Consider the following 24,822-nt stretch of genomic DNA (forward strand, 5'->3'; position numbering starts at 1 on the left):
TGCGATTTCTTATCCACCTTCTGTGACCACCTCATTGACATTTCAATTTTGGTTTATACACAACATATAACATTCATAACATAACTTGTTATACATAACATCATATCATCTTAAATTAAGGCAAACATGTGGTATTTAACCTTTTGGGATTGGCTCATTTCCCTTAGCATTATGGTTTCCAGTTTGGCCCATTTGGCCACAAAGAACTGCATTTTGTTTTTTTTAATAGCTGAGTAGTATTCCATGGAGTAGATGAACCATAGCTTTCTTATCCAATCGTCTGCTGATGGGCATTTTGGCTGCTTCCATGTTTTTGCAATTACTGATTTGCTGCTATGAACATAGGAGTGCATGTTGGTTTCTCATAAAACAAGTGTTCTGGATATATTCCTAGGAGTGCTATTGCCGGGTCATACGGTATGTTGTATTTGAGTTGTTTGAATGTTCTCCATACTGATTTCCATAGAGGCTGTACCAGCCTGCAGCCCCACCAGCAGTGGAGTAGGGTTCCCTTTTCCCCGCAACCTCGCCAACAAGTGTCGTTGGTGCTTTTATTCATGTGGGCCAGTCTTACTGGCATTAGGTGGTACCTCATTGATGTTTTAATTTGGATTTCCCTTATTGCCAGGGAACTTGAGCATTTTTTCATATGTTTATTTGCCATTTGGGTTTGTTCTTTTGTGAAGTGTTTGCCCATTTCCCGTGCCCATTTCTTGAGTGGCTTGTTTATTTTGACATTTTGGTTGTTTTGTAGCTCTTTGTATATTCTGGATATTAGCCCTCTATCACCTAAGTCGTGTGCGAAGATCTTCTCCCATTCTGTGGGTTGCCTTTTTACTTTGTTGATTGTTTCTCTAGCTGTACAGAAGCTTCTTAGTTTGATGAGGTCCCAATTGTTTATTTTGGTCTTGATTTCTACTGCATTTGGAGTCTTTTTTAGGAAGTCAGGACCTACCCCTAAGTGTTCCAGTGTGTTTCCAACATTTTCTTCCAAACGTTTGAAGGTTTCTGGATGTAGGTTTAAATCTTTTATCCATTTGGATTTGATCTTAGTATATGGTGAGAGATGTGGGTCTATCTTTTTGTTTCTGCAGGCTATCAACCAGTTGTCCCAACAGCATTTATTGAACAGACCTTCCCATTTTCCTGGGTTGTCGTTTGTCTTTTTGTCAAAGATTATTTGGCTGTATTTGTGTGGGTTCCCATCTGGTGTTTCTATTCTGCTCCATTGATCTTCTTCTCTATTTTTTTGCCAGTACCAGGCTGTTTTGATAACCACTGCCCTATAGTATGTCCAGAGGTCTGGGACTGTGATTCCCCCTGCTAACTTCCTGTTCTTGAGAATGGTTCTAGCTATTCGTAGTTTTTTGTGTTTCCAGATGAACCTTTGAATCATTGTTTCCAGATCTGTAAAGAATGTTTTGGGCAATTTGATTGGGATTGCGTTGAATGTATATATTGCCTTTGGCAGTATAGACATTTTAATGATATTGATTTTACCTATCCAGGAGCATGGGATGTTACTCCATCTTTCTAGATCTTGTTCAATTTCTTTTTTAAGTATTTTGTAGTTTTCCTCAAATAGGTCTCCAACATTTTTGGTTAGGTTAATTCCTAGATACTTCATGCTTTCCTTTGTTACTTTGAATGGTATCTTGCTGGTTAGATCTTTTTCCAACTTGGGGCTGTTAGCATACACTATGGCTGTTGATTTTTGTTCATTAATTTTGTACCCTGCCACTCTACCGAACTCTCGTATAAGTTCTAGTAGTCTCTGTGTTGAGCCTTTTGGGTCTTCCATATAAACAATCATGTCATCTGCATATAGTGAAAGCTTGACTTCTTCATTTCCCATTTGGATTCCTTTGATTTCTTTTTCTTGTCTTATGGCCTCAGCGAGTACCTCTAGAACTATGTTGAATAGCAGCGGAGAAAGCGGACATCCCTGCCTTGTTCCAGATCTCAGTGGGAAGGGTTCCAGCTTTTCTCCATTCAGTATGATGCTGGCATTGGGTTTTGCATATATTGCTTTGATTATGTTGTGGATTTTTCCATCTATGCCTACCTTGGTTAGGGTCTTTAGCAGGAAGTTGTGCTGGATTTTGTCAAAAGCTTTTTCTGCATCTATTGATACTATCATGTGATTCTTGTTTTTCAGTTTTTGGATGTGGTGTATCACATTTATGGATTTCCGAATGTTGAACCATCCCTGCATTCCAGGGATGAATCCTACTTGATCTGGATGAACGATCTGTCTGATGTGTTTTTGAATTCTGTTGGCTAGGATTTTGTTGAGAATCTTAGCATCAATGTTCATCAAAGAGATAGGTCTGTAGTTTTCTTTCTCTGTAGGATCTCTGCCCGGTTTTGGGATTAAGGTAATGTTGGCTTCATAGAATGAGTTTGGAAGGGTTGCTTCCTTTTCTATTGTTTTGAAGAGTTTGTAGAGGATTGGGGTTAGTTCTGTTCGGAATGTTTTGTAGAATTCTGTAGTGAAGCCGTCTGGGCCTGGGCTTTTCTTTGTTGGGAGGTCTTTAATCACTGATTCAATCTCTGCTTCAGTTATGAGTTTGTTCAGGTTGATTGTTGCCTCTGGGCTAAGTTTTGGCAGGTTGTGTGAGTCTAAGAACTGTTCCATTTCTTGGTGATCTTCTGATTTGTTGGAGTACAGAGCTTTGTAGTAATTTCTGATTATGTTCTTAATGGTTGTAATGTCTGTTGTTATGTTGCCTTTTTCATCTTTGATGCTGTTAATTCTTGCTTTCTCTTGTTTTTTCTTTGTCAGACGGGCCAGTGGAGTGTCTATTTTGTTTATCTTTTCAAAAAACCAGCTTTTTGATTCGTTGATTTTGTGTATGGTTTTTTTTATTTCTATCTGGTTGATTTCCTCCCTTGTTTTGATGATTTCTTGTTTCCTGTTGTGTGTGGGGCTCATCTGCTGCTGCTTTTCCAATTCCTGGAGGTGTGTGTTTAGTTCCTGTATTTGGCGCCTCTCTTGGGCCTTGACATGAGCTCCAATTGCGATGAGTTTACCCCGTAGCACTGCTTTGGCAGTGTCCCACAAGTTTTGGAATGTTGTATCAGAGTTTTCATTGGTTTCAATAAATTTTTCGATCTCATCTTTAATTTCTTCTCTGATCCATTGTTCGTTTAATAGCATATTATTCAACCTCCAAGAGTTTCTGTATTTCCTTGGGCATTTTGAATTGCTGATTTCCAGCTTCATTCCGTGGTGGTCTGAGAGGGTACATGGTATGATTCCTATCTTTTTGAAGTTATTTAGATTTGCTTTGTGTCCTATCATGTGGTCGATCCTGGAGAAGGTGCCATGAACTGCTGAAAAAAATGTATAATCTGTGGTCTTAGGATAAAAAATTCTATAAATGTCTACCAAGTCCAGTTGTTCTAATGTTTGTACGAGCTCTGTTGTTTCTTTGTTGAGTTTTTGTTTTGTTGATCTGTCTATAGTTGTTAGCGGGGTGTTAAGATCTCCCACTATTATTGTGTGTGTATCTATGTCTCCCCTTAAGTCTGTAAGTAGTTGCTTCACGAAGCTAGGCGCATTGGAATTAGGTGCATATATGTTCACGATTGTAATTACTTCTTGATGGATCAGTCCCTTCACCAATATATAATGTCCTTCTCTGTCCTTTTTGATGTCTGTCAGCTTGAAGTCTAGGTCATCTGAGATTAGAACAGCTACGCCAGCCTTTTTTTCTCGTCCATTGGCATGAAATGTCTTTTTCCATCCTTTCACTTTAAATTTCTTACAGGATTTTCTGGTTAGATGTGTCTCTTGTAGGCAACATATAGTTGGGTGCTGTTTGATGATCCATTCCGTTAATCTATGCCTTTTGATTGGTGTGTTTAAGCCATTTGTGTTTAGAGATAATATTGAGAGGAATTGGTTTTGGGCTGCCATGAGTGTAAGTGTGCAAGTGTGTATTTGCGACTATTAGAGTTTTTGATTGGTTGACTTTTCTTGTATGGATTGTAGTGGGAAGGTCTTCCCATTTGCCATCTTTGATTTTGGTTTGTATTTTTTCTTTCTGGGTTTAGCACCTTCCTGAGGAGATTTTCCAGAGCTGGTTTCGTGTTGATGTATTCTTCGAGTTTCTCTTTACTGTTGAAGTATTTGATTTCATTCTCAAATATAAATGAGAGCTTTGCTGGGTACATTATTCTTGGTTGGCAGTTGTTTTGTTTCAGGATTTGATAGGTTTTACCCCATTCTCTCCTTGCTTGGAGCGTTTCTTCTGATAGGTCGGCTGTGATCCTGATTTCCCTTTCCCGGAAAGTAATCTTATCCTTTTTTCTTACTTGTCTTAGAATGGTTTCCTTGTATTCACTTGAAGGTAGCTTGAGGACCACATGTCTGGGAGACGATTTGTTTGGGTCGTATCTACTGGGGGTTCTTTGTCCTTCCTGGATTTGTGCTGGATTTATATTTCCAGTATTCTGGAAGTTCTCCTGTATTATCTCATTGAGCACTCGTTGCAAGCCTGTCTCCTTTTCCACTCCTTCGGGAAAGCCTATTATTCTAATATTTGATTTTTTGAGGTTGTCTTTCATTTCCTGTATGGACCTATTGGCTTTCTCTAGATTTGTCTCCAACTGTTTGATGAGCTGCTGCCTTTCATTCTGATTGTCTTGCAATTCTGATATTCTGTCTTCTGCTGTGTTCATTCTGTTGGTTAGGCTTTCAATTTTGTTCTCTATATCGAGGATTCCCTTTTTGACTTGATTTATTTCTGCAGTGATATGGTTTTCGAATGCCTTAGACTCTTCCCAGCGCTTTTCACTCTCTCTGACGAATTTCATCATTAGCTTCTTAAAGTCCTTATCTGATAGTTCCTCTATGTCTTCATCTTGCATCTCAGATATTGGGATTAGTTTTTGGTTGTATTGGGAGGGAGTGCTTGATCTTTCCTCTGGGTCATTGCTTTTTCTGATACTTCTCCTCATTGTGTTTTTGCTTCTTGTTGTTTTGAGGTTTTAGCGGTGATTCAGCTGAGCCGGCTCTGGTTTGGGGTCTCCCGCTGAGCCCAGCAGGGCTTACTGCCTGAGTCACCAGCTGCTTTCAGGGTCTGTAGATCACAGCCCCGAGTTGGGTCAGGAGGCTTTGTGGGCCAGCCCTAGTGCCAGGCCCCTTCCCCTGTTGCTCCCTCTCAAAGGCAGTGCCCTACAGATTCACTCTGCCGAGCCGCGCCTGGGCTTTGGGTCACAAGGCTAATACAGCGGGAGTCTCTGCCTCAGTGCTGAGCCGAGACTCTCCTTCAGGGCTTGAGGTTAGCACAGCAAGGGCTCCTGCTGCTCGGAGCCTAAAATCCCCAACCCCGGCCTGTGCTGGGTTGGAAATCTCCGCGGCCCCAGTGCCAAACTCGGAAGCTCTGCTCCACTGAGGGCTGCAACACCACAGGCAGGTCTTTCCGAGCGTGCTCCTGCTGGGAAAACCTGTCCGGCCAGTTCAGCTGAGCCCGCTCCGGTCTGGCCTCTCTAGCTGAGCCCAGCTGGGGACTCCGCCCTGAAGAAGTCACTTCCTCAGCTGCACTCTCTCAAGGATCGAAGCGGATCTCTGAGAGGCACAGAGCCCTTGAGGTGAGACGTGCCCCCACTAGTCTGCTCCTCTGCCCAGGACGTGAAGCCCTGTCGAGCGTTGCCCAGCCTCTGGGGCTCAGGGCGAGTCCAGCAACAGGATCCACTGACTCTCCCGCAGCCAGTCCACAGCTCGGAGCCGATATGGGGATCTCTGAGCCCCAGTCCCACAGCCCCGCTCCTGTTCCCTCTGCACTCTCCCACAGCCGCTGAGCAGCGGGTAGGCAAGCCTCTGGGAAATCTCCCCTGCTTTTCCTCCACTTCTGCAGGGATAATGCACCCAATGATCAGTCCAGTAGCCTCCTCTGGGGGGTCCTGCCTTCCAGGGGACTGGTGCCCCTGTCGGTGTGGGCGCCTATCCTTCCAGCCGCCTCTGTTTTCCCTGGGGCGGTTGAGCCTCTGCCGCCTTCCCCCTGCCTGGGATCGTGACTCACCAGGTTTCTCACGGCGTGCTGTATTTTCTTTCCTACTTTTTGCAGCTGTTCCTTCACGCTGTGTAGATCTTCTTGCTTTAGTGAACTCCAGTGACCTTCTCGCTCTTCTCCCTACAGTTTCGCGCCTCCTGGCCTGTTTCTCTGCTGGATCGGCTCCCCTCCTTCCCTACTCTACCCTACACCAGCTCTCTGAAGTCGGCCATCTTTTTCCTAACCTGGGTGCCGGTTCTAATCCCGGCAGCTCCACTTCCCATCCAGCTCCCTGCTTGTGGCCTGGGAAAGCAGTCGAGGACGACCCAATGCATTGGGACCCTGCACCCGCGTGGGAGACACGGAAGAGGTTCCTGGTACCCAGCTTCGGATTGGCACGCACATAGGCCCATTGTGGCTCACTTGGGGAGTGAATCATCCAATGGAAGATCTTCCCCTCTGTCTCCTCCTCTCTGTATATCTGACTTTGTAATAAAATAAATAAATCTTTTTTAAAAATCTGCTAATTTCTATCAGGAAGAACAACAATAAAGGCGACACCTATGCATCTGTCAGGATGCAGTCACTTAAAAAAGGAAAGTGATGGGCTAGAAATCAGGAAACTCACTACCCACAACAGAGGGTGTGGGGTTAAGCCGGGACACTGGATCCGGGACACTGCCACTGGATCCTCTCAGAATCCTGAGGATGTGCATCCCAACACAGCACTGATGGCCCATGTATCTGGATTCCCACCACCTACACAGAAGAACTGGATGAGCTTCTCAGCTCCAGGAATGAGCCCTGCTATTGTGCTAAGCATTTGTGGAGGTTGTCCATAGTAGTGAACTCTCGACTACGTGTGCCTGTGTGTCTCTGTCCCAAACAAAGGAAATCAAACATGAAGCATACAAGAGGTGTTTATACACATTCCCCAGAAGCCCAGCTTTCACTCACACCTTACCTTTGCTGAATTTTACAGGCACAGGGCATGTCAGTCTCAGGACCAGTATCTAAAGCACGACTCTCTTCATATATTTTATGTCAAAATTCACAATAAGAGGATTTTTAGCAGGTGGATAAGATCCTTGAGAACCGTATCACAACACTTGGGTTTCAATTCCAGCTCTAGCTTCCTGCAAAGGTACACTCTGGGAGGTAACTGAACATGCTCAAGTAATCAGGTCCTTTCAAATACTCGGGGTTCATCAGTTATATTCCTGGCTCCAGGACATCCTAGGGCACTCTAGCCTTCTGGAGACTGAACCAATGGAAGGGAGAATGCTCCTTGTATCTGCTTTTCTCTCATCTTTCTGCTTGCTTCTCTCCCCCTCTCTGCCTCGTTATGTACTCTGATTCTCAAAACAAACAAAAAAATCAGACCTGTACTTTAGGGATCTTCATGCTGAGATTATGAGACAGAGCAATCGGGTCAGCAGTTATGGAATCAGGGGAATGGGAGTGTACAGAAACAGCAATCCAAACACACGTCTACTATTTTCATATTAGGACATTAGAAAGCTGACAAAATGCTTTATACCTTTGTGAGATTCAAATTAAAACCCGTGGAAATAGTCATCTGAAATTATACCCATGTTTTATTAAACTATGCCTTCCAGCTCATGCAAAGTTTAAAATCAAAGCATAAGAGCAATGACCACACGCAAATATCCCTAATGCATTCTACCCCATGATTTCATGTTTCTAGGGGCAATACACATTGTGTATGCAGTTGGTCCCTTATGCCTCATAGTACATCATACAAACACACACACTGTAGGTACCCATGTACCAGTAGCAACATGGAAATACATTTATCAAAGATCAAAGTTGTTATTTTAAAGCAGTTCTCAGGTTACTTACAGTTAATCCTAGCCCTGGCAATGCCATGTTGATAACATCCCTGATGGTGTCTAAATTGTGAGCTGCTAAAATGGCAGACTGTAAAAGAGAAAAGGAGAACATAAACTGGTGATATGGAGAAACATTTCACCATATGATTACATAATTATAAAATCCTTACCCAGTTAAAGGACAAATTTGAGGACTATCAAATAAAAAATAGAAAGTGCCAATGCTGAATAATTTATTTGCATCACTTTACATAACTCAGAGCCAGGAGAAAAACTTTCATTAAAGTATAGGAAATAGTTTAATATGGTATGGAAAACATAACATAGGATCAAAGAGAAAGAATGTCAATTCAGGCAGGACCCATAAAGGGACTGATTCTCTGCAGCAAAAATTCTTTCCTTCACAGGGAATTGTTCTGCAACGAAGGGCTGGTCCCTCTCCTTCCCTGGCTGGTTGCCTGTTTATGTTCAGTCTTGGTCATGTGAGGTTAAGAACCGACTGTGGAGGACATTGTTGCTAAACCACTTTGTAGGAAGCACCCTCTACAAAGACAGGCATCACACCCACTTAGATTTTCACTCCCCATATTCATTGACATTGTGAATCCACAGTTCAAGAACAAAAATGCTCAATATTTAAGTCCTATTTTTGAGCTACCTGAAAGCCCTTCCACAGAAATTTGAAGCTCTGCATTATCCACTTACAGATAATTTCCCTTCATTTTGAAGGGAGAATCATCTTTTTATAACTCACGCAGATCATAAAATAATGGTTTATCATGATATATAGAAGCATTACATTCAAAATAATCACTACCAGGATACCTGCCTCTCCTTGTGATCTTGATATCTTTGTAAACAAAATAAATTCAAGTAAAAGGGTTGGTGAAGATGGATGACTAGGAAAGGTTAGCAAAGGAGATGAGAGTTGGTTAGAATCCAGAGGTAGAAATTCTGCAGAAGCCACAGACACACCACAGAGCAGTTGGGATGGTGAGGTCAAGCAGCAGTGGGAGGACACACAAAGCTGGAAACTGGAGGAAATGCCAGAAGCAGAGACAGAGATGGGAGCAGACCATGGTGGCCGGAATCACGGAGACAGAGATGGGAGCAGACCATGGTGGCCGGAATCACGGAGACAGAGATGGGAGCAGAGCATGGTGGCCGGAATCACGGAGACAGAGATGGGAGCAGACCATGGCGGCCGGAATCACGGAGACAGAGATGGGAGCAGAGCATGGCGGCCGGAATCACGGAGACAGAGATGGGAGCAGACCATGGTGGCCGGAATCACGGAGACAGAGATGGGAGCAGACCATGGCGGCCGGAATCACGGGCGACATTATCAGATGTGGAGTCTTGCACACCCCACTGATTCTGGGTTCAGACTGCAGTCAGAGAGGAAGAAAGACTCCCAGCAGGTCACTGCAGGGAAGGCACACACAGTTTTCCTCATTCTACCACAAAACAGCAGGACCAGAGGGCACAAGGCACATTTAGATGCGAGGGGTGGACCAGCTGTCGTTTAGTTAGGAAGAACTTGGAGGGGATGGACCAGCATCTCATGGTGGCTGTGGTGGCTCTAATGCATGCCTCACTAAGCACAAGCAGTTTACTCTACACAGAGGAATGTAATTCTCTGATTCTGTCAAGAGGACAGGTCCCCAACTGGTGCTGAACCTGGGCTAGTGGCCAGGAAGGGGGTGGTGCACAGGTCTGGAACTGTGAAGTGCCCAGATTCACACCCTTCTACAGGCCGTTGGCACAGGATACCAAGAGAGGGCCTTCATAGGCTGCTGGTGCTGGCAATGCCTCTGTTCTCTGCAGTCAGGGGAGACTCAAAGACCTGAGGTGAGCTTCAGCACCCTGTGACTGTTCTGACACAGTACTGCTGAATTACTCCACACCAGAAACAGAAGATACTGAAAACAGGATGGGAAGCAGGAAAGACGTACACACGGGTGATCAGTAGAGGAGACTTAGACTAGTCACCAGAAAGCATGTGGAACAACAGGCAGTGGAGCAAAACGTGTGCAGAAGAAAATATCAGCTAAAACATCTTTTTTCAAGATTCGTCAAAAAGTGCCATTCAGTAGTGAACTGGAAACATCCATTTTCAGGAGAAAGAACTTTAGGAACTCAACATGCACTAGAACTGGAATGTACTATAGGAAACGATTGTTTCTGTGAGATAAAATTAATGAACATTAGAAGGAAACAGATCTCCCAATATGAGTGAGTAGCATTGGTGTTGTATGAATATCTGCTGCAAACAATTCTGTTGAACTTTTTCCCCTGCAACGGCATTTTGTGTGATCTGACACTGGCATAAAGCACAGAGTACATCTGTTGTGTTGGTCACACCCAATGACATATTGGCTAGTGTACCCTAACTTCAGAAATCAAGTGTGATCCAATTGAAGCTGCTCCTTCCAACAGCATTCAAAAAAATGAGGCAGACACACTCTGCTCTCCTAAATGCTTCATCCCTTCAGAATTCTACTCAGTTCTGGCAAAGTAGAAGTTAGGTGTAAGTAGCTCAGAGTAGCAGCTGACCCTGGAGTGGGTCCTGTCCCAGAAAGGGAGCATCACAAAGTGACGCTCGACGGGAATATGAAAAACAGGTGGAAGCATCGTTTTAATTGGTGTTCAATTTCCAGGTGAGGACTGGACAGTGGCTGCACAAGAATATGATTTTATTTAGGCTTGTGCAGTGTTCAAGGATTAAAGGGTACACCACATGGAACTGACTTCAGAAAAGGCACATGAAGACACCTATCTAGAGGGACAATGAAAAGAAATTTTTAAAAATCCAAACAGGACAAAATGTAAACCAAACAGGCACAACTGGGTTACAGCCTATACGGTGCATGGCATACCCATCTCTAGTTTGTACATTGCATTCTCTTAAAATATTCCATCAGAATAAATGCAAGTATTTTAACAAACATGAAAACTGGAAATGAAATCATCATCTGAAAGTAGTAAAAATCAGAGGGAAAGATTTATTTCCCAGAATACTGCCTTAGAAAAATAATGTTTTTAAGAAATGAAATTCTATGGATATTCAACAGGAGATTCTCGTTTTTAGCACAAGCACTGAATCACCAGATTCCATTGCTTCACATAATCTCTTACTTGATACACATGAAGTATTGCATGTATATCTGAAGATACATTAATACAAGGTTCTTCTATCACGCTCTCACTAACCCTCCAACACTCCCAGTTCCTCTCCTCTCCTCTCTTCCTCCCTTCTCTCTTTTTCACTCCTGTCACTTTCTCCAGCCCTCCTATCCCTGTGTCTCTTTCATTATGGCTAAGTCATATAATTGTAGTTTAAATTTTTTTGGTAAAAAGCATACTTACACTGGAAGAATTATTAATATTACTGGTAGTGATTTTAACCAGAGTATTCTGCAATCCATCCATCTTCTGGCTTTGGGTGATTGATCTAATAAAATCCATAAAATACACAAATAAATTAGCCAATCATTCTTTTCAAATCAATCCATGTTTATATATATATATATGTATATGTATATATATATATAATTCATTATATGTGAAAATTTTGCTTGAGTTATTGAAGACACATATTTGTAGACTATGCATGTATTACTATGCTCATATATCTGTAGCATTTTTACTCTTATAAGATGTATCCATGGAAAACATCTGCATTTAGAGTGCCTTACCAAGGTCAAAATATGGGTAGGGAAGTAATTTGGGAAAGGAACATGTGGTCTTGAAAATAATTTCTGTGATATGTCAACTGAGCATTCTTGCCTGCACTGAAGGAACTAACGCCACCAACACACGACCTAAAAAGGGTAACAGGCAGTGTTGCTGCGCGACTCACCCAGCACAGCAGCCTGGATTTACGGGAATTTACTATATACTGAGGACCATGGTTGCTTCATTCAAAAGGTTTTAGGCAGAGAAAGAATGAGGGGTGCATCTAGAACTTCCTCAACAATGAATATATCCAAGGGAGAAACAGTTTGAAGATGATCTGAAGTGTTATTAAGGAGGTTTCATGTGGTGGCATTGTTTCCAGAGATTATGTTCTCTGATCACAAACTAAAGACACAAAATGTGTATCCTGCAGAAATACCTTTCCAGAAAGCGATGCCATTTATCCTTCAGTTCCACAGACCTGCAAACAGAGAAGAGGGAGAAAATATTACACTATGTAAAAAAGTTGATTCCATGTGATTTAGAATTTCAATTTAGATAAATATATTAGCAGGCATTCGACGGCAACAGTAGCTCAGGTGCAGGTGCTACTTTTCCCTGCCCCTACACGTGGGCTCTGGATGGATTCTGCTCTTCCACAGCAGAAACTGATCTGAAACTAAAGCCCGAGTTTCAACAGTGGGATGCTTACTCAGTGACCACAGGAAAGTTTCCACTAATTAAACCCGAGTGTTCTTGTATTTTGAAGTGTTATGCAAATGTAAAATACACTATGACTCAGGTTAAGTCCAAATGAAGAAACTGACCATGTGGATGGAATACTCAATTCAGAAATAAGGATATAACTTGTGGGGGGTGGGCGTGTGGAATCCATATTACTGTAATTGTTCATAGGGATTGTAGAATTAGCGTATGTTAAACAAATACATAGGAAACATTTTTCAGAAGTATGTGTGAGGAATGTCAGCTCTCCTACTGCTAAAAGACAAATGCTTAAAATCCTTTCTGAAATATCATGGATGTATCTGCTAAGGATCAAACACACATGGACTTATAAATTGCTAGCATTCAGAACAGGTATGGCTAACTACAGATCACATAAAATCGAGCACTTGTGAGACTGGGTACATTCACCATCCTGTGCATGCCAAACTCTGTAATAATATTTTGTTACAGAGTATTTTCATTATCCCAAGAATAAACTCTGAACTCAGTAAGCAGCCATCCCAATTCCCCACTGCCACCAGATCCTACACCACATCATGTAATTCCCTCAGCACCACAAGCGTCACGCACTAGCATCTATACCTACAAGAGGGTTTTCCATTCCCATTTTCACCAATCTTGAGAGGCATGTTTATTTTTGCAGCATGTGTTTTTAACTTTGTGCTGATGAAACTTCATCATTTTCCCCTGTTGTGGACTGTGCTCACTGGCTCTGTATTTCAGGGGATATATAATGGAAGTGTAGCGGGGACTGATCCGTTCAGATATGGAGACAAAGCACTCTGTGTCTCTGTGCATACAGACCAGAGATGGACACCCAGTGAAAGAACTGAATACATCCAAACAGTAAGCTGATGGACTCGCTGACAATGTCCATGCCTGCATTGTAGGGTAACACTTCAATAACAGCATGATGGACTTGTGACTGTTCATGAATGACATCCACTGTACTAGAGGGGAAATCAATGGGGAAGACAGGGACCTTGGGGAAGGGCACAGGCAACCTCAGAGCCTGTGTCCACATCATAAAACAAAATAAATTTTTAAATGTAATAAAAAGAATGTGAGAGACAATCAGAATTCCAATTCGCTGGTTCACCTCCCGATTGTCCACAACTACCAAGTATGTCTCTGGCAGCTGAGAACTCAATGCAGGCTCTTCCTGTGGGGAGCAGAACCCCAGTGCCTGAAGACATCACCAAGGTCTGCTTTAACAAGAAACCGGAGTCAAGGTAAGAACTAGAAGTGGAACCTGGATTTTCCAACGTAGGATAGAAGTTTCATAAGTGCTAGGCTAAACACTCATCTTGTAGTTGTTTAAAATCACTGTTGTTAACCTAGATACGCAATCCAATTTTGAATACATTGCTTGTAATTTGACAGCTGTATTAAAATGAATAAAGCAGTGTAAGGGGGTGGGGGTATGGCGAAATAAATGCACCTCACTTCAAGGCAGCTAATTTAGGTCCTGGCTACTCCACCCTTTCGATCAGCTTCCTATGAATGCATCTGAGAAGCAGCCTGTGGTGGCATAATTACTTGTACATCCACCACTCACAAGTGAGATCTAAAAGGAATTGTGAGGCCTGGAGCCAGTTTGACACAGCCACAGCTGTTAAAGGCATTCAGAAATACACCAGTGAATGAAAAAAAACTTTGACAAAGTAGAAGACACACAAATGCCATGACTGAAGGCATTGCGAGTCAGTAGTAATTATAGAATCAGATCAAAATGTTTCCTTTTCCCAAAATTACGTTTGTGGGGGATTTAATTACACATCTGTATATTTCCTGGGCTAGGCAAAATGACTACTACTATTCATAAAAAAGTGATATTACAGGATTCAGAAGTGGTACTTACGAGAACTTAGCAGTAAAATTTTGCAAAGGCCATCCCAACTTCAGTGATTTTAATTCAGAACTGTCACCATGCTCCACAGTATTTTTAGCAAGCCATATGTTGTTTATTGGAACCCGGAGTTTGATTTTGAACTGCTTTTTGTACCTAGAGAAAGATTATCAAATGAGATGTTTATTTCTCAAATGTGATGGGAACAGCTCATTCCTACATATTCCCTCTTAGTGCACAAAGCAAGTGAGGGTCAGATGGGCCATTGCTGGGTGTGTCCTAAGTGAGGGATGACCCAGGGCACCTACAACACAGATGGGCCACCGCTGGGTGTGTCCTAAGTGAGGGATGACCCAGGGCACCTACAACACAGATGGGCCACTGCTGGGTGTGCCCTAAGTGAGGGATGACCCAGGGCACCTACAACACAGATGGGACACTGCTGGGTGTGTCCTAAGTGAGGGATGACCCAGGGCACCTACAACACAGATGGGACACTGCTGGGTGGTTTCCTTTCTTAATACTGAGTGCAGTAAGTACACAACAAACTCTATCTTAAAGACATTACATTTTAAACTCATTCCCTGGTTATCTATATCTTACTGAATTCAACAGTGTTGTGGGGAGTTGGAAAAAAATCCTTAAATACTACATGAATTATTTCCAAATAAGAGAGACAGACTCAAGTCTTGGAATAGCTTTAGTGTGGAAAGATTTCAAATACGTTTGAATCTCGAGTTTTTAGAGCAGGAGTGGGGAACATCTGGTTCCCAGGCTGTATGAGGACAGAAAAGTCATTTGGGATAGTTTGGTCAAGGCAACTGCAGGCTGGATTCAAAATGCAATAAATTCATACTTTTTTAATGTTGGCATTTCGACTCATTCAATGAATGATGTTATAAATATTCTAATGGCCCCCGGCAGAAAACAAGTTTCTTCACCGCTGTAATAACCATAGCTTATTTCAAATTTCCCTTCTTAAGGTCTGGTTCAAACAATGTGCCTCAACGATTCTGGCTAAGGCTGTACTGCCATAGCCGACAGTCTACAGCCAAATCACAACCACAATGCAAAATGCATCCCAGCCGAGTGCTCAGAGTGTGATGAGTAAGTGCAGAAAACAGCTCCCACTTTTCTGCTACAGTCACAGGGTGATCAGCAGCTTCAGCAGTGTCCTTGCTGGACACAGGTGTGGCCCAACCCAGCTTCACTTTGACATGTTGTCTTCCTCATTGTCAACTCTAACTTTCAAGTGAATTATAGAAGCAAGCAGTGACAAGCCTGAAGAAAGATGCTCAGGGTTCAGGGCACAGCAGTGTAGGACTCTTGGAGTCCATCTAATCATGCAACACAGGAGACCTCGTGTGGAAAGACCCATAGCATCCTGGGGGAAGGAGCCTTAGCACAGCAGGGCCTCTGGTCGCCTAAGTCAGGCAGCTTGGGGCACTCAGTCTAGAACAGGTGGCTGCTTCTCACGCCAAAGGCAATTTAAATGTTGCAAGGACTCCTCTCTGATACTTTACCTTATTCTCTGCACCACCTCTATCCTCCTATAAGAACACAGTCTACATTTGCCACAACCTTCAATTATCTGCTTGCTATTTTATCATATGTATGAATCCCAAGAAAAGAGGAACCCTGACCCTCCTATTCTTGATTGCATTCTCTACAAGCAAAAGAAGCAGAATAAATCTTCACAGAATAATTCATAATTAAAGGAGAAGCCCAAAACATTTGCAGAGACCAAACTAAACCACTCTGTTTACTTAGAGAAAGTACACAAAAATTATTTTAAACCAGGAAAGCATGCTTGGAATGCACCTACTTGTTTGTAATGAGCAGCACATCACTGTACAGAAAGGCATGACGCTTCTTGACCTGGTTATTACTGGTCAGCTTCACTGGTCCATGCAGTTGGAGGCGGCGTTGGGGGGGCTCCGGTGAAGTCATGGCTGCTGGGCCATCAGTTTTACAACCACAGTTGGGCCTGCTCAACATCAAACACCACAGAGCCATGGTAAAACAATTGACAGAATGAGCTTTATGCAAAACATCTGGGGTGACACATGACCAAATTATAACCTCACTTTCCCAAACAAGGATCTCCAACTAAATGTAACGGGGTGCTGTTTTTTAAAAGTCTGAAACAGCAGAGGTCAGAGATGCAGACAGATGGGGGAGACCCTCAAGGGAGAATCTAGGGGAAACCAGAAAACAGCAAGTCGGAGCAAGAGGTGTCAAGCAAGAACAGAAAGAAAAGGTGGAAGCCACTGGTCACATCAAATGCTGTGGAAGGTGTGGTGCGAGATCAGCAGGCACTGATCATTGGAGTCAGCAACATGAAGGCCATTGTTAACCTCGGACAATTATTGGTGGAGTGACGGAAGGAGTGCTTGCTAGATAGGCTGGTAGGCAGAATGTCCCCCCATCAACCCACCCAAAACGTAAGTCTTAAACACTATGTGACGTAACCTAGGAATGTGTCAATTGCAAAAAGAGAGTACAGATTGAAAAAGTGTGAAAAACCTTCACATAGGGTTGACTGCCCTAGTAGGCCTAAGCTAATCAAGTGGGATCTCCAGATCAGAGCTGTCATCCAGCATTTTTTAATGATGTTTGTCAAGACATACTTACAATTGGGTCTCAGGTTGGCATGATTATTTATACACTAAATAGGCTCCCCATCTTACCTAAATCAGTATTCTCATTAAGGCAGTGTGGGAGTGCTAAAAAGCACCAGATCATACTGCAAGTATCTAAATTTTCTTAACACAAAGCCATGTTTAGATGTGAACTGCTTGAGTTAGGACCATCTCTAACAGGTGTATGTGGCCATAGAAGTTAAACCCATGGGCCTGGGAATAACACAAAACTCTTTCCTAAACAGGAAAGCTCCTCTGTAGATTGCTTTTCAGGAGGGAACTGCTTCCCACTGAGCTAAGGAATTGTCTCCCTGATGATACAGGGCCTGCTCTGGAGGTCAGCAGTGCCACATCAGCAGAACCTGAGTATCCTCACATGTTATCAACAACAAAATGACCAATTACTCGCCATCTGGGTTAACAAGCTCACAACTCCTCCTGGACTACTAGTCAGCTTGGGTGATCACAAGTAGAGGATGAAAAGATTACCTAGAACTGCGGGCCTGTGGACGAATTCCAGGAGTGTTCTTTTTGGCTCCTAGAAACATTCCCGCTCCCTACGCTGGCCGTAGGGAGAGACGTGGCTAGACTAGCATGCAGACGCTGGGCACACCACTAGGACGAGTGAGGGTTCTGCAGTAGCCAGGCCAGCCCACCACTGTGATGTCAAGAGTTCTAAGGCTCATGCCATAACTGACCAACTGACAAACTCACACACCAGTCTGCTGTGTTTGGGCCCTGACTTTCGATTCCTCCAATTTAATCTGAGGTAATCATTCCTGCACATGAATCCTATAGATGAATAAACCTCTCATTCAGTTTGTCCAAGTGTCAATATTTCCCTAAAGTATACCATAATATTATTACTGTGTCATTTTCATAGTGAAATTACATAATACTGTAGATAACAATTAGTATAAGCAACATATGTTTAACCCCGTTTTCTACTCCCTGGCACTAGGTGATCTGTCAAAAGAAGTTCATGTTACTTACAGCTTTGAAGATTGCAAGTCCACGATCATGTTCCCCCCACTGACTCAGCTGCTCTTCCCGGTTCAAGGTCCAGCACCTTCACATTGTGTCCTTGTGCGGCAAGGAAAGAGAAATCAGGGCTCCAAAGTGGGAGCGAGGTGGGGGACTCAACCCATAGCAGTCTGTTTTCATTTCTGTCACTGAACTCTGGACTTTCCACCCTAAATGCCAAAAGAAGAAATGGCGTAAAGATGAAGCCTAGCTAGCTGCAATATTATTTCAGCATGTCACAAACATAAAATACTTATTTATCCTATTTCTACTCTTCAGTTTTTAGATGAGCGATGAACTGTCTATATAGGAGAGAAGGTTGCATAGTGGTCATGGCAGGATCGTGGCAATCAAACCATGTGACTCTTGAACCCTATTAGGTATTTGCCATGTACAGGGCACTGGTAAAATCCACGATTTTATTAGTCTCAGTGTCTCCACTCCAAAGCACAGGTGACAGTAAAAGCACCTCAGAGGACTTACGTGAGTATAAAATAAGAGAACAGAAAACTTAGTAAGCCAACTTACACTGCACTTTCCTAGTAGCTTCAAGTATGCTTATTGAAGACAGGAAAACAGTATTTTTCAACATAATCAACAATACTATGGATGTTTGTCCAAGCACAAAGAGAAATGCTGGAGAATACATCACACACTACAGCCCAGGGAGCAATTACCAAACAAGAAGATGCTGCAAGGCACCTTACAGACAGTGTTTCATGGCCTCAACATCAGCTTCTGAGACAGGAAGAATCTACAAATGGTTAAAATGAAGCTAAGGAGAATTGTGCCGCATGGGGACCAGAGACTTAAAGTTAGTAGAATGAGGACTGTCTAATCTCTAATCCACACAGTTTCCCTACAAACAAGCAGCTTTCCCAGATATAAAAGTGGAAAATCGCCATCCCAGCGTGAAATCACACCCTGCTCAGGTAGGTGGCAAGATCGTATTCCTGACATTGATGTGCAGCTTTTCCACTTTCTGCAGCTACATATGACGCTCATTTCCACCAACTTCTTCACAGCCTTGGTTCTGCACTCCTCAGTCCTCGTGCGAAGCTTGCTGCTAACTCTCAGACAGCCAGTTTGCATTAGCTCCCAGAACTACCTTTAGAGGCCTGTTACCTTAAGCAGTCAGACCCTGGCATTGAACAGACTGGAATAGCAATCAGAAAACAGCGAGTTCTAATCTGTGCTTTCTCTGATGTCTACTCTTGCCCACCTCAAGGGCAGATGCAACACTTTCAGCTAGGGCTCCATAAGTCAACCCTTCACACATCTCATTTATTCTGATTTCCTTCCTGGGCCCTTGTCACTGCAATGACCCTTCCTGCAGCTGGCCCTCTGGACGTCTGTATCTTTGCCTCCACCAAGGAAAGGATCCTCATCAGCTGATGTCAAGTACCATTTGCTCACTGCTCCTTACTGCCCTCTGCTGTCCAGAACTACTTGTAACATTTCACCTCCCAGGCTGTTGGCATCAGACTGGCAACTTCATTCAGATGAGTGAATACTAACATGCCAAATTTGAGAATATGACACAAAATTATCTACATACATGAGCAACATTTAAGAAAACTTTCGAAAATCCAAAACAGCTTTAAATCTTTGTGCAATCCTATATAAGGAGCACAAGTTGAAGAGAAATGAGGTGTTTAATACCTTAAGAGAAAATGCCTCCATATGACTCCCAGTAACTGTTCAAGACTGACACACATTACAAACATTTATACACACTCTTTTTCTAAGATTTATTTATTTTTATTGGAAGATCTGATATGCAAAGGAGGAGAGACAGATTGATTCACTCTGTTGATTCACTCCCCCAAGCAGCCGCAATGGCCGGTGCTAAGCCAATCCTAAGCCAGGAGCCAGGAGCCAGGAGCCAGGAACCTCCTCCAGGTCTCCCACGGGGGTGCAGGGTCCCAAGGCTTTGGACCGTCCTCAACTGCTTTCCCAGGCCACAAGCAGGGAGCTGGGTAGGAAGTGGGGCCACCGGGATTAGAACCGGTGCCCATATGGGATCCTGGCGTGTTCAAGGCGAGGACTTTAGCCTCTAGGCCACGGCACCAGGTTCTATATACACTCTTATACCTTAGTTGTAAAATGTTTTTCTTCATCAGAAAATTTGTCAAGTTGCTACATCAATAAAAAAATATCAAATGCAAGAATGCTCCAATTGCACTACAGAGGTTTCTGTTCCTATAGGCAGTTAAAAATCCAGAAGTCCCCAGAAAAACAATCTTCCTAATGAGCTTATTCATCACATTATCAACCTAGTTACCATTTGAAGAAGTGTACTATGATTAAGAGCACATATAAAGAGAAGCGCAGAGTAAAGTTCTGGCATCAATGATGATGCCAGCTCAGAGACACTGCAGAAAATGCACCCCTCAGGTCTGCGACAACATGACTGGCATTTCAAGCTACAGAAAACATTGTAAGCCTTTCAAACAGGTGGTTTCAATTTTTTATATAACTTGTATAATACATGGGATAACAGAATCTCAAGAGCTAAGTGGTTTTTCGATCTGCAGTCCTACTTCTGATTCCTACATTCCCTTATGAGCTGCATGTAAGCAAGCTTTCCAAGAACCAACTGGCAACACAAGGAACAAGGAACTGGACACTGTCTCTTGTCTGGGATTGTTATCAAGGCACAGCTTGTAGTCAGAACGTGGGGTTTACTAGTCTCTCAGCTGTTAAAGTTAAAGAATGTGACTTACCTTTATTACAGCTACTCTCAGTCTCCTTGCCAAGTCACAAATGCTTCCTGCATCTTCACTGGCCAGCAGTGTTTCCCAGTGTCTGGTCTGATACAGCCAGCGAGCAACCTTCCATTTGCTACAAACGTCGCACCATCCAAGTGGAGACATCTTTTTTCTTTCCTCAAATGAGCCATGGCCCTGGTTCTGGCAGGCTCCCTGGAAACAGCATTCATAATGACAAGCAGACTATCAACAAAGGTATTCATCACAACACACAACTTCCTTCTTTAACTTTTACCTAGGACTATCTGTATCTATGTGTCTTAAAAGCCATTTATTACATTTTCATAATTATTAAAACCATTTCTTTTATTTAATCATTAAAATATAAAATATGATAATAATTACACCTTCGCCTGTGTCACATCCGCAGCTATTTTTGTCACACAACTTGCTCCAAGTTAACCTCTGCTAAGGTTTATTTTCATGTAAAAAATACTAGCCTTAAACCTTACAAAGGAAAATGTAGATCACAGCAAAATTCTCTACCCTCACTGGGCATGTAGATTCTTCAAAAACCCACACAATATTGTCAGGGAAATTATGAAATTAAGTAATTACCTAAGGTACTGACATCCAATTTTCTTCCCTCTTTAAAATCAAAAACTGCACTTTTTTTAAAGCAAGAAAACCAGGGAAAGAGAGAAGTGGGAATTATGTTTGGTGCCCTCCACACGTTCTAGTCACCATTACTGAAATGACATATTTTAGAAGAAGCCACACTGCTGTGCAGCAACGGCTTCAAGGGCCACTGGCCATCAACCATGCAAGAATTTCTTGTCCTGTGCCTTCTGTGGCCATAGCTTCCACAGTGCTCCAAGCAGACCAAGGCCTGGTGCAGCCACATATATGAGGGTCATTGCCTACCCCTAGTGTGGCAGGGCTTCTCCAAGCATTGTGTGTGAGCACACCACCACAGCTCACAACACAGCGGGTTATCCTGCGTCTGAGTTACCTTGTCCACAGGTTCCACTAGAACTTGGAGGTACTCAAGCACAAGGAGATACACCAGCTGGGCAGGCAGAAAATGTCACGGTGCTCAAGGCCAAGGCACCGACAAAGGTGCTTCAGGACCTGCTGGTGGGCCCTGGGCCTGGAGCGTGCAGCATCACCCTGCTAAAGGAAGAGACAAAGGCAGACTAAGACAACAGTGAACATATCAACCATGCAATATCTCATACAGGACATTACGAAACGCAGAAACTTCATACTTGGGAGTTACAGAAAAACTTTACTTAAAACCTTTTCAGGGAAAATAAGTCATTAAGGCATGGAAGAGATGGAGCAACTGCTGTGGCCCAACATGTTAAGCCTCTGACTGTGGTGCCAGACATCCATGAGTGGCCGCGGCTTCAGGTCCAGCCCCTGCTCATGTGCCTAGGAAACCAGTGGAACACACAGCAGGTGCTACAGTGTCATCCCCCCACATGAGACACCCAAACAGCCTCCTGGTTTCAGCCTAGAACAATAGCAGTTGAAGCTGTTTGAGGAATAAATGAAGAAATTTCCAGCAGATGGAATGTATCTCTCTCATTCTTTCTCATCCACTGATGGCAAAATCAATCATGGTTTGCTTAAAAAAGTATTTATTGGTTTGTAACTTAGAGATACAGAGAAAGGGTGAGACAGAGATTTACTCCCTAGACGTCACCAGTTGCCAGGGATGAGCCAGGCAGAAGGCAGGAGCCCAGAGCTGCTTCTGGGACTGTCAGACGATGCCAGGGCACCAGCATTTGCACCTTCTTCCACTGCTTTCCTTAGGCCGACAGCAGACAGCTGCACTGGAACTGAAGCAGCCAGCAGACGGACCACCTCCCGTACGGGAGGCCAGCATGGCAGACCACAGCTGTTTTTAAAGATTTACTTATTTTACTTGGAAAGGCGGAGTTACAGAGGAAGATATCAAGAGAGAGATCTTTCAATTGCTGTTTCAACCCCTAAATGGCTGCAATGGTTGGAGCTGGGCCAATCTGAAGCCAGGAGCCTCCTCTTGGTTTCCCACATGGGTGCAGAGGCTCAACAACCTTCCCAGGCCATAAGCAGAACCCCAGTTCTGTACTTCCAAATTCAACAGCATGACATTAAAAAGACTCTGCCCCTTGGCCTTGGCTAAGTCCTTTCAGCTTCAACACTGTGGCTTTCCCCCAGACCCAGCCTTCTTTGCTCCCCTGGAAGTGCCTCCACCTCCACACACCCAGGCTTCACAGCTGAAGTCCTCATCTCTGCCCAGAGGCAAGCCCTCCTCCACACTTCCCCTGCCAATCTGAGTATCAGCAAAGGAGAGAGGCAGAGCTTGTGTCTTAACTGCTACCCTGGAAGACCAACTCAGAAGCACACAACCAGTACTGAAATGGTTACTGCAACACTCAAAGTCACCATAACAGCCAGCAGCTGCCAAGCCTCCTCTTCATCTAGCATCAGCATGGCATCTCCAGCTAGCATTGCTTTGTTCTCACCACCTTGTTTATCTGGGCTCTCTTGGCTCTCTCCAACATGCAGGCAGAGGTCATGAAATCCACAAAGGTAAAACAAGTGTCTTCCACTTTAACAATTATTCACTAAGATGCTAAACGTGTACTCAGAAAGTCACGGCTACATGCAAGCTGACAGTGTTCTAAAGGACACGGGACCCACTCCTACATTATTTGTTCTAGTTCCCTCAGACACAAAACAAAAAAGTTTTCAAAACAAAACATAAAGCCATTATATCAGGGTAACAAGAGCAACATGTGCACATAAGCATTTATGCAGATGTTCAGGCCGGCAGTAAACCACCTTCCCTCTTCATTCAACACTTGTGAGAGTGAGCAGAACTGGAACGCAAAGCGTGTTATCCTGACAAGCATGACTGACTCAAAGAATGTGAAGACTAAACTGACAATTTTCATTATTCAGTCATTCAGCCTGATTCACAGTCGAGACAGAAAACATGTCTGAAAAGCATCAAACTCATCAACAAATTGGATACAATAGGTCAGTCTCTCTGAAAGTATTCTATCTTACCAATTCCAGCCAGTACTTTGGATGGCTCTCCTCTCACATCCTATGAAATCTACAGACCAGGAACATTCCCAATCCCAGGATGAGGGCACACACGCCCAGAGATCACCTGCAGTGGAAACAACTTAGCCTGACGCCCCACCTTGGCATGAAAGCAGCATTCCAAGTGCACTGACTTGTCTTTGTGATCGTCTTGCCTCAACTCAAGCCATATTTTCCTACTTTGAGAAGCAGGGCTAAGGAAAAAAAAAGGCACAAGCTATCAAATATCCACAAAAATCCTCCTGACACCTGTGCTCTTAGACACCACAAGGAAACTCCAGGACTCGCCAACAGCAGGTTCAACAAGCCGGATGAACTGAGTCAGGGAGGGTTGCACTTGAACTTCAGAGCATTTTCATTTCTGTCTCTAAACTTGGAGTGCAAACACAGATCCCTCAGGACCATGGGCTTGTTGGGCCTCAGACCTGAGCTAACCTGGACCAACCAGGACCAACCTGGACCTCCCAGCCTCCATCACAACACCCTCCCCAGGTCTTTCAGAGTGATGCCACTCAGGGTCCTCCCAGCCCTGTGCAAGTCACACAGCCATGCAAACAAAGGCCCCCACACTTCTCCCCTGCCTCTCCTTTCCAATGACAGGACTCCTACCTTGACCTTGGCGATGGATCTCCTGAGGTGGTATCCTGAACGTAGAGGGCAGAACCCATCTTGGGACACAAGTGAAGGCACTGCTTGCAGCCGGCAGCTGCAGCTTAAAGCAGGCGCGAGGGGCGGGGCGCGCAGCGGACTGACTGGGGTGGCAGGTGGCAGTGGGCAGAGGCGGCTTAAAGCACCACCCAGCAAGCAGGTGGACATGGGCAGCGGGGCTGGCATCCATGTCCGATGGCACAGGCGGCTTAGAGAGGTTTGGGCAGCAGCCAACGGGCGCGGGCGCAGGCGGCCTCTGGGCCCCAGTGACTGCTGACTGCAGGCAAAGGCATCTTAAAGTGTCGCGAAGCAGCGAGAGGGATCTGGCACCAACAGGTGACAAGGGGCGGAAGAGGCTTGTGGTGGCGCCCAGCATCAGCATGCAGGCGGACAGGCATGCAGGCAGAGGCAGGAGGCGCTGGACGCTGGTGGCCACCGGCAGAGGCGAAGTGCGGCGGAGCCACGCCAGCCGCTTTTGGAGGTTGCCAGAGGCTGGGCGCAGACGGCTGGCGGTCGCCAGAGGTGTCTTAACTCAGCCTTGAAGGTGCGGACTGAGTCCAGAGGCTGGTGGCA

The 24,822-nt window shown here is 44.1% G+C and overlaps 1 protein-coding gene across 1 annotated transcript in view; it reads right to left on the minus strand.

Moving 5' to 3' along the window:
- The window catches only part of LOC131478849 (rho GTPase-activating protein 20-like), a gene marked incomplete at its 3' end in the record, with an annotated part of 35,446 nt that extends 18,099 nt beyond the window's left edge, over window positions 1-17,347 (minus strand). Inside the window, exons 1-6 of the mRNA XM_058659414.1 lie at window positions 17,258-17,347; window positions 15,948-16,113; window positions 14,139-14,282; window positions 11,970-12,011; window positions 11,222-11,306; window positions 7,863-7,940 (exon numbers count right to left, since the gene is read on the minus strand). Of these exons, the coding sequence (XP_058515397.1) occupies window positions 7,863-7,940; window positions 11,222-11,306; window positions 11,970-12,011; window positions 14,139-14,282; window positions 15,948-15,991 (393 nt within the window). The remainder of the gene's footprint in view (window positions 1-7,862; window positions 7,941-11,221; window positions 11,307-11,969; window positions 12,012-14,138; window positions 14,283-15,947; window positions 16,114-17,257) is intronic.
- Window positions 17,348-24,822: the final 7,475 nt, after the last annotated feature.

The sequence above is a fragment of the Ochotona princeps genome, unplaced genomic scaffold (genome assembly GCF_030435755.1).
Source record: "Ochotona princeps isolate mOchPri1 unplaced genomic scaffold, mOchPri1.hap1 HAP1_SCAFFOLD_184, whole genome shotgun sequence".
Taxonomy (NCBI): domain Eukaryota; kingdom Metazoa; phylum Chordata; class Mammalia; order Lagomorpha; family Ochotonidae; genus Ochotona; species Ochotona princeps.